This window comes from Protobothrops mucrosquamatus, unplaced genomic scaffold (assembly GCF_001527695.2).
Source record: "Protobothrops mucrosquamatus isolate PMUCROS unplaced genomic scaffold, P.Mucros_1.0 scaffold926, whole genome shotgun sequence".
In the NCBI taxonomy this organism is placed as follows: domain Eukaryota; kingdom Metazoa; phylum Chordata; class Lepidosauria; order Squamata; family Viperidae; genus Protobothrops; species Protobothrops mucrosquamatus.
The window spans coordinates 320,215-335,813 of record NW_015387177.1 but is presented as its reverse complement, the minus strand read 5'-3'; the positions used below and the strand labels follow the sequence as shown (position 1 = coordinate 335,813).

Here is a 15,599-nt window from a genome sequence, read left to right as displayed (position 1 = left end):
AAATAATATCATCTATATACTAAAATTCTCATTGTCACGATCTTTAACTAGATGAAGCTATCCATCACAAGGCAACAATTTTTGAGAACAAGGTCCCTCAAATGGGCTAAATTACAGAATGTCTTCCCTATGAATCTGGTACCCATGATTCCGAGGAAATGAAATTTGGGGAAATTGTGGCTTTTTCAGTGCTACTGGCTTCTGTTGAACTGCTGGGCTTCTGCTGCAATTACATAAACTTCATTTTCAATATTCTGTGATAGTTTCCCAGCCAGCCTTGCAACCCCTTGCTTCCTGCTCCCCAGCAGCAGTCACTTACCTGCCTGTTGGGAAGGGAAGAAAACCCCACATGATCTTCCCAGTCAATGCAACACCCACCATGCTCCCACAATCTTTACAACTTCCCTGACCTGCATAGTACTGCTTGCGTACCCTCACACACCCTCCCTGACATACACCATATCCTTGTGCACCTTCCTGATCTGCACAATACCTCTTGCATGCCCCGATGCACCCTACCTGATCCACATCATCCCCACACACCTTCTCTGAACCACACAGCATTTCTTGCACACACCCAATGCACCATCCCCAACCCACACCCCTCCCATATGCCTTTCCCAATCTATGTGATGCCTCTTAGGAATCTCCACATAATCTTCCCAACCCACCCTGCCTCCTGGCCACCACCCCTTATCTTCAAGGCACTTCTTGAAAATTGGAAAAAATAAATTTGAAAATTTGAAAAAAGATTTTTTTTAAAAAAAAAAAGTTCAGAGTTTTTAAAAATCTAAAAATTTACAAAAGGTCTTGATCCTTTATGAAGTAATATGCAATTCATTTGCTGAAAATTATAGTAATGCTATTTTAGGAAATGAGTTCTAGCCAAACTGGTTTTTCCACTACTCATATTCCAGCTGCAGGAAAAGTGACTACTTTTAAACACAAGCAGAAAGATAATTAAACATATGACCTGTGTGCACACACAGTGTCCAGAGATGGGAAAGAGTGTGTATACAGACTGGACACACTTAATTTCAGGTGATGCAAGTTGACTGTGCTCTTTGTAGTCCTCTCCAAGTGGGTTATTTTAGCCAGCTTTGATAACAAGGAATCCTTTTGTGGCCTAATTCTTAGTTTTTTAAAGTTGCATTATGTCATTTTGCCACATCAAAAGATGCCACATCAGAAAATAATTTCGAACTGTTCAATCTGGGAGGGATTTACCCCACTTTCAGCAACGTTTCTAACTAATCCTTCTTCTAATGCACACATGATCAAAAACTGCTGTTCAGACATTAGATGTTCCTTTAAAACCAGCTTTACTCTAGTAAAGGAGCAAATCTAATTATGGCTTTTGTGAGAAAACTGGTCAAGCTGGGTTTCCTTTTGATATACATCTTATTGTATATACAGTAAACAGTAGATCAGAACCTGGCTGCAATTAAAAAAAGGATGACAATTTTGCAAGAGAAGACTGATGGTGGAACCTGCTTTTATGGAGAAATGAAGTTCAGGTTTTCTGCCCTGAAAACTAGAGCACCATGAACAAATGTCAAGCTATGGCCTCAAACTGGCCCTCATGCTGCCTGTAAGGACCCACTTCAATCCCACATCTTAAGGAAGCAGAACTCTTGGAAACAATTTCTTTCAACAGGAACTTTTATTAAGAGTAGTTGATAGCAGGCATAATAAACAGGATCTGAGGAATTTCTTTACAGATCAATTACTTTAAAGCAGGGGTATCAAACTCAATTTCATTGAGGACCACATCAGCATTGCGGTTGCCCTTGGGGGGGCGGGTGGGTGTGGCCAGGGTGGGCATGGCCAGCTCTACATCGTTTGCGTCAAGGGTGCCTGTGGGGGCCTAGGCAGGACTGGGACAGATCTGAAGGTCTCTGGCAAAAAGAGGTGGGAGCGGGGCAAGTGCCAAGGCATGGTCCACTGGAGGAGCCTCACTGCCTGCTGAAACCCCTCTGCTGGAGCCCATCAAGCCGGATATGTGAAGTAGGTGAGAGCCATTTGCTGGCCACTTCCAGGTGATGGTGCATTTCTTCATTCCTCACAAAGGGTGACACCTCCCCAGCATGCACCCAGGGGGCAGGGCCAACACGGCAGGGGCTGGTTCATCGCTGTTTCCAGATGGCCTTGTGGAGCTAAGACTGAATGCATTTCAGCATAGATGGCCACCACAAAATTGTACATTGGCTCCCGGCTGGCCTGGGCCAGGGCCAAGGCAGTGGGGGCCGTTCCCTTGCTGTTTCCAGGATGGCTTCGCAGGCCATATGAAACCACTTCGTGGGCTGCATCTGGCCCCCGGGCCTTGTGTTTGACATGTCTGCTTTAAAGTGTCCCTAAGCAAACCCCACCCCACAGTTCATCCAGATGATTCAGACTGGCCAATCCCCAGGTGTTAAGTCCATTGTGGGAAAGGGGAGATAACATCAATCCGACTCTGTTTGTAGTGCGATGTTCCACAGCTCTTCACACCTCCTTTTGAGAACGGAGAAATGAGCCAGGTCCCGGAGGTTTGTACTTCCCTCCCCCTTTTCCTAGCTGCCCGGTTAGGGAGAATTAGGTTCAGAGAGATGCATAGTGCAGGAGGCAATTTGTTACATTGTAATGGATAGCAGACACAGAGTCAATAAACAAAAGGTTACATTGTAGCAAATATTGGAAGTGAAAGCAATAAACCCGCATGCATATCCCCCCTCCCCCTTGGAAGTATGGCAGAATCCAGGGAAAGGTGAGATTTGATTTTAGATCAGAGGAGATAGATAGAAATGAAATATAACTGGATTCTGACACTGCCCTTCAAAGAAATCCACATCCCAGAAATGGACAAAGCTACACATATTTCAGGTTTATTCATTCAGGAACCAAGGCTTTATTGCCCCTTTCCCATTTCAAAATATACCTGTTCAAAAGTTGGGCAGTGTTTGTGATATGAAATTGGCATTTTTGTATTGTATTATCTAAATAAAAGAGAATGCTTAATCCTGCAGTTGCTAGACTATTGAAATCCAAGCAAACTAATATTTACATACCAAAGTCTTCACAGAATCATTAATCCCTTAGTAATTAAAACAAATTTACACGTATTTAGAAAGTCACAGATATATAGGAATTCAATGTGTGTTCAATATTCATTGCTACTGAATTGTAAAACACTTCCTCTTATATTTTATTAGCATAGCAAGCTGAACTGGTCCAGCTATGTTGTGTGTGTTGGTGGTTTTTAAGAGGGAGCTAATGTTTCTCTGCTTTCTGGACCTGGGTTCCTATATACACAAACAGGAGCAAGCAGCTGCCTGTTTAATTCTCCTTGGTGGACAGAATCAAAGACAAAGATATATCTGAATACGTTAGTCTTTGAAAGTAAAGGCTACCAGATCTGAACTGCAAGCATCTAGTTAATCACCACATGGCAGCAAGGAGATACAAAAAAAAAATCTTACCTTTTTCCTATCACTTAGTGGTCACCTGAAATGTTGCTGTCTTAAGTTGGTAGCCCTAACAGAGAGAGCTGTGGGAAGAAAAGGAAGTGCATAGAAGCTTGGTAGAGTTAGAGTGGCTGCTCCATCAAGGAGATAGGCTGAAAGCAGGGTGATTTAAAAGGTCTTGCTCTTTTAAATTGCCATTATTTGTCTGTTGCAAACCTTATGCACAGAATCTTTTAAAGCATCAGGTAAATGCCTGTCAGAAATAGGGGAGAGGGAAGGTTAAAAACTGACACAAATATTGAGATATAATTATAACTTAAAATTATATTTAGTAATGGGCTTATGAGTCCTCAAAGAATTTGGAAGCCAAAAAATCTCTTTCCCTTCAAGAAATTAAATACATTTTCACATCAAAAATGATATATCAGAAAATAAGCAGCATAAAAAATAACCTTAAAAAAGAATAGTTGCTGAATTGTAACTGATTCAGGGTGCAAATGACAAAAAAAATCTTTCATTTTATATCTCAGCTCCACAAGCCAAGCAAAACTTCCTTCATCAGTCTAAGACAGTGTTTGAAGTTGAAGATTTCCTGTTGCTCTTGCCAATCAGTATATGACCTTGAAGCAATCCAGCAGGAAAAAAAAATTTTTTTCTTTAAACCTATGGAGGCAAATTAGAAGTCCACAGTAGTTCCAGTTCAGATGTTACACATGCTGCTTAGAAGACCCCTATGAATAGTTTGATGAAAGTGCTACTGACTGTGTTTTTTTAAAGCATGTATAAGCCAAAAAAGGTTTTTGATTCTTCAGAATTAATCAATGTGGGCTCAGAGACACTCACATACACACTATCTTGTCTGGAAAGATTGAACAAGGCCCCCAAATAGCTACTTTTGCCCCACATGTGCATTGTTACACAATAGTTCATCTTTCTGTTCTCCATCAGGACTTGGTTGTCAGGATAAGATGGATTTCTCTTGAAAACCATGTGGTCAAGTGGCCGGGAAGTGCAGGTCTGGCCTCGGAAGAACACTTTGGAGTAAATAAAGTAGAGCCCAGTTTCATCAATCACTAGACCCCTGTTCTTGTACTGGACTCCAGAAAGGAAGGCATGTCCATGGATAGTCTCCCACTCCAGGGGATGAGATTGCTGAATTGCTTTGCCTACAGAAACATGAAATATCATGGTGAAAATGGGAGAGATTTCATGCAATCAATAGCATTTGCTGTGGGACCCCATTCCCCTATCAGAATAACAGAGCTGGAAGGGACCATGGAGGTCATCTAGTCCAGCAACCTGCCCAAGCAGGAGATCCTATCCCATTTCAGACAAATGGCTGTCCAGTCTGCTTTTTTCCCATTTTTTCACCCTTATTACTTGCTAGCAACTCAAGGTACCCAACATCCTTAACATTCCTCCTCCCTTCTCTCCTTCCCCCCCCCCCAACAACAACCATGTGAAGTGTGCTGGGGAGAGAGGGGGGGAAAGAGAGAGGCTGGTTCAGAGTCCTGCAGTCCCCCCAGACTAAGGTATAATTTGAACTCACAGCCTCCCAGGCCCCCCTCCCCAAAGAACCACACCCAGCAGCATCAGAAGTCCAAAGCAGCAGTTGCAAGTATGGAGCAGCGACTTTCCCCGGATGTAACCCGTGAAACACAGCTCCCCGCAGCGGCCAGCCACTCTCCCACAACCGGGGCACCCCTGGACCTGTCTGCTGAGGCTGCCCCAGACAAAGAAGAGAAGGGCGGCTGCTCACTGAGTGAGGAGCCACCTGAGACATGCTGGGCTGAAGCCATGTCTGACCCCATGGCCTCCGAGGCTATCAAACCACTGTAGGTGCCAAAATATTTGCACATTCCTTCCTTTCTTTAGGTCAAATGAATCTTGCAATTCTAGCCAACTGGCTGGAATTTCAGTTATTCCCAGGTGGATCATTCTGCTACTTTGTTTCTTGTTTCAGATGCCTTGATTCACTGCTGGTTATTATGCTTAACTCTTGCTTTAGCATATTACCTGCATCTCACAGCATCCACAGCAACTTGCACTAATTTGGTCCTCAATTGAAATGCACCAAATAGCAATTAATTGCATATTAGGTAATTGCCATGATTCTTAGAGAATATTCAGAAATGAATCCCTTTGGTTACCCATATTTGGTGAAATCTTCCATATGTAGAGTGGGTCACTTATTGCAACATTCAGCTGACCCCAATAAAGATTCAAGTACAGACCATTTGTGAGATGAGAACAGGATGGGGAAGAAAATATGATGTTAACACTCTCAAATTGCCTTTCTTCAGTAGAGTACAAAGGCTGATCTTCTGCATGGGGAGTAATATGTCACTATAGTTTTGATATTAAACCTTGTCCTTTTTGTCTAGGACAACGTTGCTTGCTTTTTAAAAGGATGTGGGATGTTAAAAGGTAACAAAAATACCGGTAGCTTGTTCTTCTGTTGGTTGGCATGGGTCATCCTATTTATAAACTAGTACTACCCCACATGCAAGTTAAGCTTGTCAAATGTTATCTGCAATACGAAGAATAGAATACAGAATAATAGAGTTGAAAGGGACTCTGGAGGTCTTTTAGTTCAGCACCCTGCTCATCCAGGAGACCCTACACTATTCCAGATAAATGACTGTCCAATCTCTTCTTTAAAACCTCCAATGATGAAATACCCACAAGTTCTGGAAGCAAACCATTCCAATGATCAATTGTTCTCACTGTCAGGAAGTTTCTCCTTAATTCTAGGTTGGATAGCTTTTTGATAATCTTCCATCTGTTACTTCTTGTCCTGCCCTCAGATGTTTGGAGAATAGAGAATGTTCTCTATATAAAGGTAAAGGTTTCTTTGTCAGTGGTGCCCAACTCTAGAGCACAGTGCTCATTTCTGTTTCTTGGCCAAGGGAGCCAGCATTGTCTGAAGACATTTTCTGTGCTCATGTGGCCAGCATGGCTATATGCCAAAGGCGCATGGAACAGTGTTACATTTCCACTGAAGTAGTACCTATTAATCTACTTGTATTTGCATGTTTCTGAACTGCTAGTGGGAGGATCTGGGGCAAGTAATAGGAGCTCATCCGATTGCACAGAGCTCCCAGTCTCAAACCTGGGCTGTCAGCTCTCCAGCTGACAAACTCAGCATCTTTAACCACTGAGTCATTGCACCCCTGTTCTCTATGACAGCCCCTCAAATAATGAATAACAGAATAACAGAGTTGGCAGGGACATTAGAGGTCTTCTAGTCCAATGCCCTGCTTAAGCAGTGCAGTCTCTTCTTAAAAATCTTTAGTGATGGAGCACCCACAACTTCTGAAGACAACCCATTTGACTGGTTAATTGTTCTCACTGTTAGGAAATTTCTCCTTAGTTCTAGGTTGCTTCTCTCCTTGATTAGTTTCCATCCATTGCTTCTAGTCTAGCTTTCTGGTGCTTTGCAAAATAGGTTGACCCCCTCCCCTTTTCTTTATGGCAGCCCCACAAATAGTAGAAGACTGCTATCATGTCGCCCCAGTCCTTCTCTTTGTTAGACTAGACATACGTAGTTCCCGCAACCATTCATCGTAGAGTTTAGCCTCCAGTCCCCTAATTATCATTATTGCTCCTCTCTGCACTCTTTCTAAAGCAGACACATCAAACAAAAGTCCATTGGGCCAAATCTGGCCTGAGGTGGGCCCAGATTTAGCCCATGGGGCCACCCAGGAGATAGTGAGGGACCACCCCATGGCCAACCACAGCCTGGCTGGGCACTCCCCAAGTACACTCACAGGAGGTGGCGAGCACATGGAGGCTGACGGTGTCCAGCAGCAGCTGCAGCCCACTGGCCCCTCAGCTGGTGCACTCTGGGATTCCACAGCACGTGCACCGCAGATGAGTCGGAGCACTGCAACCACCAGGCCAGCTCTCCAAGCAGCAGGCAGAGGCCTGCTCCATCCCACCATCGGTCTTTGCTTGCCCATGGCCGCTGTGGTGGGATGGAGCAGGCCATCTGGTGGGCTGGATTGCATGCCTCCCCACTGTGCCTCTGCCTCTGCCAGTTGCTGGTGCCACCGCCACAGGGTGAGGCAAGGCAAGGGAGATGGTGGGGCAGAGGTGGCTCCCCACTGCAGCCTCTGCACACTCAGCCCTCACCGTCCAACCTTGTCCTCCAGCTCCGCCGCACACATGGCATGTGCCTCCCAGCCGCCACCCTACCACAATGGCCCTGGTCAACAGGAAGGGCGTGGAGCCCCCATCCCAAGAGGCAGCCAGGACTCCATAGCCCATGCAGTGCAGGTGGGTCTGAGCACCACGACCATTGCGCTGGCCCTCCAAGCAGCAGGCAGAGGCAGAGGCATGGGGTGGAGGCACAAGATCTGGCATGCTGGATGTACCATGTGGCTGCCTGCCCCATCTCAGCTGCAGCAGCCACAGGCAAGCAAAGACAGATGGTGGGACATGGCAAGGCAATCCAGCTGGTCATCATCACCGCCATGTTGTGCTCGGCCCCCACCGTCCAACCTCATCTTCCAGCGAGCCTGCCACCCGCTCCACCACCACCAATGGCTCTGGTGAACAGGAAGGGTGGGGAGCCCCTGTCCCTAAGAGGTAGCCAGGATTCCCCTCCCTACTCCTCCTTGCTCGAGCCCAGCCCAAGAGCTGCCCCACATGTCCTGCATCCACACAGCTTGGGGTCCTGCAGTCAGGTCACCTCTGCCCTGCCACCTGCCTCGCCTTGCCTCACCTCATGGTGGTGGCACCTGCAGCAGCAGCCTCGTCCAGCAGGAGCCCCTCACCCCCCCCCAGTCCAGGAAGCCCAGCCTGAGCAAGAGAGTGAGCACAGCAGTAGCAGCCTCAAGGAGGAGGAATGCATGGCCGGGCATCCCCTCAGGGAAGTGGGGCCAGGCTGCGGGGTCCCAGCACCCCAAGAGATTAAGGGCTGCACCAGGTGCCCATTGCCATTCAGGGTCCCCCGCACAGCCCAAATGAGTTGGTGAGGCTCCTCTGGTGGATCAGGCTCCTGCACCCCCTCTGGTCCCACCCCCTTCTACTGGAGACTTCTGGATCCCTCCCAGTCCTGCTTAGTCTCCCCCAGGAGCTCTCTGGCATGAGCGATGAGCTGGCCATGCCCTACCTGGCCACACCCACCAAGCACCCTGAGGGCAACTACAGTGCTGATGTGGCCCTCAATGAAATCGAGTTTGACACCCTTGTTCTAGAGTCTCAAATTCATTTTTGTATTGTGACCAGAACTGGATGCAGTATTCCAAGTGTGGTCAAGATAAGAATGTTAAGCAACATCTGTTCCTCTGAGGTGGAAGCTTCTCACTTTCCTTGGCAAACATGCAGAGGATCTTTGGTCGCAGATTTTAAAAGCCTATACCAATGGTGGCGAAACTATGGCACGTGTGCCAGGGGCGGCACGCAGAGCCCTCTCTGTGGGCACGCGCACCGTTGCCCCACCCCCACCCCCCCGTGGGTCCCTCCTCACCAGCAGGACCCCCGGAGGAGAGTCGCCCCCAGCCGTGGCCCGCACGGAGCAGCATAGCCAAGGACATGGCAGCTGGGCAGCAGGGACAAGACTCTGCTCTCACGTCCCATTGTGTGCAGATGATGCTGCAGGTTGCAGGTGGAGGGCGTAGCTGCCATGGCACTACAGGGCCACCTGGGTGATCTGCAGTGGGCTGTGGAGGCGGTAGTTGGCCCTGTGGGCAGGTGGAGGGGTGCAGGGGCGGAGCAGGGGCAGAGGTGGAGCGGGGGCAGGGACGGGCGAGGGGAGTTTTTGGGCACTCGGTGTCTAAAAGGTTCGCCATCACTGGCCTATACTTTTGTCAAATCTGTTCCTGGGGAAAACTCCACAGGATTTGGAATTGCTTCTTGGTGGGTTATATTATAATAAAAATGGGAAATGACAATAATTATGCTGTGCAATGTTGAAAGGACTTTGCTTCCTGAGCTTTGCTGACCTGATGGCCAGGCTAACAATTTGGCAGCAAGCCAAAGCAAAGGTTTCAAACATGCTTCCACAAAGGGAATAAGCCCTCTGGGGGTGAGGTGGCGGAGCAAAGGAAGGGAATTAGATATATCGGCAATCTGTGTTTTTGCTGCCTACCTGTTAAATGTGCACTCCTCTTGACTTTCTTTTCTGCTGTTCTGTTCAGAGCTCCTACATTGCAGCAGAAGAGAAAAAAAGAAGTTCATGACTGTTTGGTGCCATCAGAAGGATAATTCAGAAAATGAAAGTAGAAAACTCAAGATGCAACCTAATTGGATTTTGTCTCTTAAAGCAGTCTCATAAAGCAATCCTAAAGAAGCCAAAACTAGATTTTCCAAAGAATCAGCACTGATTGCCTCAAATAACTTGATATACTGTATGAGGAAATCTGGATTGGTCTAGACTAGGAAATGTTATGCATTCCAATAAAATTAAATTGGGGATATTCTGCCAAAACCAATTTCATAACAGCACAAATGTCAGTGAAAAACTTTACTAACAAGTCATCTACTTATGAAAATGCATATCTTTATATTTTTAAGATATCATAAATAGTTACAATGTATGGCTGTGAAAGTTGGACCATAAGAAAGGTTGAGCGCAAAAGAATTGAGGCCTTTGAACTATGGTGCTGGAGAAGACTCCTGCAAGTCCCCTGGACTGCAAGGCGATCAAACCGATCAGTCCTAGAGGAGATCAACCCTGACTGCTCTTTAGAAGGCCAGATCCTGAAGTTGAAACTCAAGTACTTTGGCCATCTAATGAGAAGGAAGGACTCACTGGAGAAGAGCCTAATGCTGGGAAAGATTGAGGGCAATAGAAGAAAGGGACGACAGAGAATGAGGTGGCTGGATGGAGTCACTGAAGCAGTAGGCGTGAGCTTAAATGGACTCCAGAAGATGGTAGAGGACAGGAAGGCCTGGAGGAACATTGTCCATGGGGTCATGATGGGTCGGACACGACTTCGCAACTAACAACAACAAATAGAGAAGATTGTATTTAAGAACACTGAATGTTAGGGGACATTAGAGAATAACAAATAAATGTGAATTTTTACAGAAACCTGGTCCAGATGGATGAGTAACAAAGGCTTTCATTTAGGACAAAAGGAACAAATTTTTCAAAGAAAATGCTGGGCCAAAAAAAGAAGAAGGATTATGTACTAAGGCTTTAAGTTGTTTTATATAAATTTAGAGTAGTATTTTTATCTTTACTTATCATAAACTAAAATTGAGGGGGAAGGGTGGGCAATCTTTAGAATCTCTAGAACACAAAATCAGTCATAAATCCCAAGAAAACAAATCAAACAATAAGGTAGGGAGTGATGAGAAAAAAGAAAAACTCAAGCAACAATCAGGAGATGCAGAAAACATACCCACGGACAGACATAAAGGGCTTAAATGCTTATATACAAATGCTCAAAGCTTGAGGAACAAAAGGGTGAACTAGATAGAAGCAATAGTACACAAGGGTGGATATGACATAATTGGCATTACAGAAACCTGGTGGGATGAAACCCATGACTGGAATGTACTGATGGATGGATACAAATTGTTCAAAAGAATTAGATCCACAAAAAGAGGGGGAGTTGCACTATATGTAAGAGAATACTACATATCTACAGAAATGCCACGTGATCAAAGATAAAATCCCTCCAGAATGTATATGAGTCAATATAAAAGGGGGAAAAAGTGACATTGCCATAGGTATATATTACAGGCCACCCAAGCAATCAGAAAAAATAGATGAACTGTTTGCCAATCAGTTAACAAACATATGTAGGAAGCATACCACAGTAGTCGCTGGGAGACAAACTCTGCAGTGAGTGGGAGATCAAACAGATTTTTAACCAACCTAGCCAACAACTTTATCATCCAAAAGGTGGAGGAGGGAGCTACAAGTAAAGCCTTACTGGACTTAATTCTAATTAATAAAGAAGAAGTGATAGAGGGAGTTGAAGTTGCCAGAACCTTGGGTGAAAGTGACCACGTCATACTGAAATTCAATATAATGCAAACACAAGCAATAGAAAATAATCCAACCAGTGTCTTAAACTTCAGAAGAGCTGATTTTAACAAACTCGGAGAGAACCTAGGAAAGATTCCATGGACAAAAATCCTAAAGGGGAAAACAACTCAAGAAGCATGGGAAACTCTGAAAAATATGATCATAAAAGTGCAGTCCAGAACAATAACACTGAAAAAGAAAAACAAGAAATTCAAGAAGAAACGAGAATGGCTGCACAAAGTTCTCTCTGACAAATTAAAAGATAAAAAGGACAAGTACAAAAAATGGAAAGAGGGACACTTAACTAAGGCTGATTATCAGTAGACAGCTAGAACATGCAAAGATGAAGTCAGGAAAGCAAAGGCTCAGAATGAACAAAGGCTTGCAAAAAAATCAAGGACAATAAAAAAAGTTTCTTTCAACATATTAATAAAAAGAAAAAATCAAGGAAACTAAAGAGAGAAGATGGCAAGGAAGTAACAGGCAGTAGGGAGAAAGCAGAGCTGCTTAACTCATTCTTTGCATCAGTCTTCACACAAAAATAAATTATAACCCAACAGACAAACAAAAAAACTACTGCAAAAGATAAAGTAGAAACAAAAATTAAAATAAGCAAGAAAATAGTAAGAGAACACCTATCCAACCTTGATGAATATAAATCACCGGGACCCAACAGATTACATCCCAGAGTTCTGAAGGAGCTGGCAGGTGTTATCTCAGAACCAATGCACCATATCTTTCAAAAATCCTGGAGCACCGGGAAAGTACCTGATGATTGGAAAAGGGCTGATGTGGTTCCCATCTTCAAGAAAGGAAAAGAAACAGACCCAGGAAAATACAAACCAATCAATCTAATATCAATACCTGGGAGGATCCTGGAAAGATAATTAAAAACAGACTTGCGAACAACTAGAGGCAAACAAAGTTATAACTAGCAGCCAGCATGGGTTTGTTAAAAACAGATCATGCCAAACCAATTTTATTTCATTCTTTGATAAAGTGACTAAATTAGTAGACCAGCGAAATGCTGTGGACTTAGTATACTTAGATTTCAGTAAGACATTTGACAAAGTAGACCACAACCTGCTGCTTAGTAAGGTAGAAAAAGGTGAGATAGACAACATCAACACCAGATGGATCTGTAGCTGGCTGACAAACCATACTCAGCTAGTAGTCTTCAGTGGTACTACATCCACATGGAGAGAAGTAAGCAGTGGGTTACCACAAGCCACCGTCTTAGCCCCAGTACTCTTTAATATCTTCATCAATGACTTAGATGAGGAAATTGAAGGGGAACACATCAAATTTGCAGATGACACTAAACTGGCAGGAATAGCCAACACCCAGAAGACAAGCTGAGAATCCAAAAAAGATCTTGACAAACTTGAACAATTTTCCCTATCCAACAAAATGAGTTTTAATGTGGAGAAAAGCAAAGTTTTACATTTAGGCAGGAGAAATGAAAGGTATAGGTAAAGGTTAGGCTAGACCTGGCTCAAAAACAGTAACTGTGAGAGGGACCTTGGAGTCCTAGTGGATGATCACTTGACAATGAGCCAGCAGTGTGCAGCAGCAGCCAAAAAAGCTAATACAATCCTGGGTTGTAAAAACAGACACAAGGAATCAAGATCATGCGAAGTGTTGAGACTTTGGAAAAAGTTCAGAGTACAGCAACTAAAATGATCAAAGGCCTGGAGACTCAAACATATGAAGAACAGCTGCAGGACTTGGGTTTCTTTGGATAGTCTAAAGGAAAGAAGAAACGGGTGACATTATAGCAATATTCCAGTATTTGAGGGCAGTGGTGGGATTCAAATATGTAAACAACCAGTTCTCTGTGTGGATGCTGCTTCAGAAAGTCCATTCTGGGCCAGGGCAACAAAACATTAGCTACTGGTTCTGCTGAAGTGGTGCAAACCGGCTGAATCCCACCACTGTTTGAGGGGCTGCCACAAAGAAGAGGGCATCAAACTATTCTCCAAAGCACCAGAGGGCAGGACAAAAAACAATGATTGGAAACTGACCAAAGAGAGAAGCAACCTGGAATTAAGGAGAAACTTCTTGACAGTGAGGACAATTAACCAATAGAACAGCTTGCCTTCAGAAATTGTGGGTGCTCCATCACTGAAGGTTTTTAATAAGAGACTAGACAGTCACTTGTCTGAAATGGTGTAGGTTCTCCTGCTTGAGCAGGAGGGTGGACTAGAAGACCTCAAAGGTCCCTTCCAGCTCTATTCTGTTCTGTTCTGTACTATTATTTGACTTGTTGACCAGAGAAAGGTGAGCCAGACACAGTAACCATTTAGGAGGATTTTAGATGCATTAAGGATGTATGGCATGTATGGCAGACAGAGACTATGTAGTTTAAGAGCAGTTGCTACCAAGGACAAGGTCAGCGGGAGTCAAGAACATCAATAATGTTAAGTCCGGAGAATAATGGCGCTTGAGACGAAGCATTTCTAACAAGTCTTTATTCTCTGCTTCCAATCTACGAACAACCCGAGCAGAGGCACGCAGGCCTCTATTTATACCTTCTGATCCCCGGGCAAATCCAACCAATCATACGGCAGTCTTTTCCCGCCTTGCGCATGCACGCAAGGCCGGCGCCACTCAATCTGGTCCCGGGCAGCTTTTGCAAATGCCCGGGACTCTTGCAACGTCCCGAGCCTGCTTTTGCAGGCTCAGGACACAACAAATAATATAATAAAATTGCTATAGAAATTGAATGAATGAATGAATGAAAATATTTTTTTTAAAAAAAAAAAAAACCATGATCGATACAACAGAGCAACTGAAACTTCCCCCTTTTAAATATGCAAAAGTTATAGAAAGGGGTGAGGCTTTGATTACCTGTGCCATTTTAATGATTCCCTCCACAGATGTTTCTGATTCTTATTGCTGAATTTGTGGAACTAACAGTGGGGTTTTATATTAAAATTTGGCTCTGAAAAGTAGGCAACTTGTGGTCTTTTTTCCTTTCACACAGGAGTTTGCATGGAAAAGCCCTGTTCTATATTGTGGTACTTTATAAATCTGTTCCTTAAAGTTTTTGGACTTGCCTTCTTGTCTTTCTCTCCATTTTGCCTATACTCCAAGCCTGCACCAGTTATTTGTTTCCTAACTAAGACTCATTCCATTATTTCAAGGTAATAATGGGAGGATTATAACATGTGCAAAGCTATGAAGTGAAATTCAGCTATATTACCAGAAAACACAATTTTTGCTTTGCATCTTCCCAATCTTCACAGGACTAGGAGTTCTCACCTTTCAGCATATCAGGAGATGGAGGGATACATCCAGAGCTGGAAAACTGTGAAAGCAAGAAACATACAGGTATATTTGGAAAGAAAAGCCACCCCATGAAGTTTACATAGCTAGGTAAGCTTCTATAAGTCCAGACCCATTCTCCCAACTAGTAGAGATATCTTATGTACTTTCCCCCTGCTTCAAAATTGAGATGTTACCTTTTGAAGTTCCTTCTGCAAGTGAAAGATCTGAAACATTGCCAGCCCGACCCCCATGATGGCAAGTAGAATCAGCAAAAATACCACCAGGAAACAAAGGCATGTACCATCTCCATGATTCTGATTATGCCTTTTCCTCCCTGGCACAGGCAATGGTAAGCAAATGTCCTGAGTTGGCACAATTTCACTAGAATGGTACAGTCGCAGTTGAGGAGCACAGTCTGAGCTAGAAAGAGCACTGTTGTTTGTCCAGAAGATCTGGGGATAACCACAATACTGATTTTGTTGCATGACTGAAAGATGCATAAATTGAGTCTCCCTTACTGCTGCTAAGATAATCTTAGATGCCGTGTCATTGAAATGCTCTCTTCCTGCACTGTATCTCCAAAGCAACTGCATCCAAAGCTGAAAAACATTGGGGTTGACTGCTGAAAACCTCACAGTTTCCGCCCACTGTTGTGATGCTAGATAATTGCATGCACAAGGAGGTGCTTTGAAGAAGCTCCAAAACCACCCTCAAGTGGTATCATCCTTAAAATAAGCTTAATTAAAAAGCATAGCTATCTGTTGCAAAAAAACAAAACAAAACAAAGAAACATCTGACATCTACAACCCCTCCCCCCAAACAAAACCAACACCCCAGAAAACAAACTGGATCCAAAAAGATCTAGGCAAACTTGAACAATGGACCCTATCCAACAAAATGAG

General features: G+C 44.2%; 1 protein-coding gene across 1 annotated transcript; it reads right to left on the bottom strand.

Moving 5' to 3' along the window:
- Positions 1–4,214: 4,214 nt before the first annotated feature.
- On the bottom strand, positions 4,215–15,182 carry FASLG (Fas ligand). Its single transcript, XM_015819452.1, has 4 exons — positions 14,892–15,182; positions 14,692–14,737; positions 9,538–9,591; positions 4,215–4,609 (listed from the first exon to the last, which is right to left on the bottom strand). Exons 1-4 carry the CDS (start codon positions 15,180–15,182, stop codon positions 4,215–4,217), a joined length of 786 nt encoding a protein of 261 aa, XP_015674938.1.
- Positions 15,183–15,599: the final 417 nt, after the last annotated feature.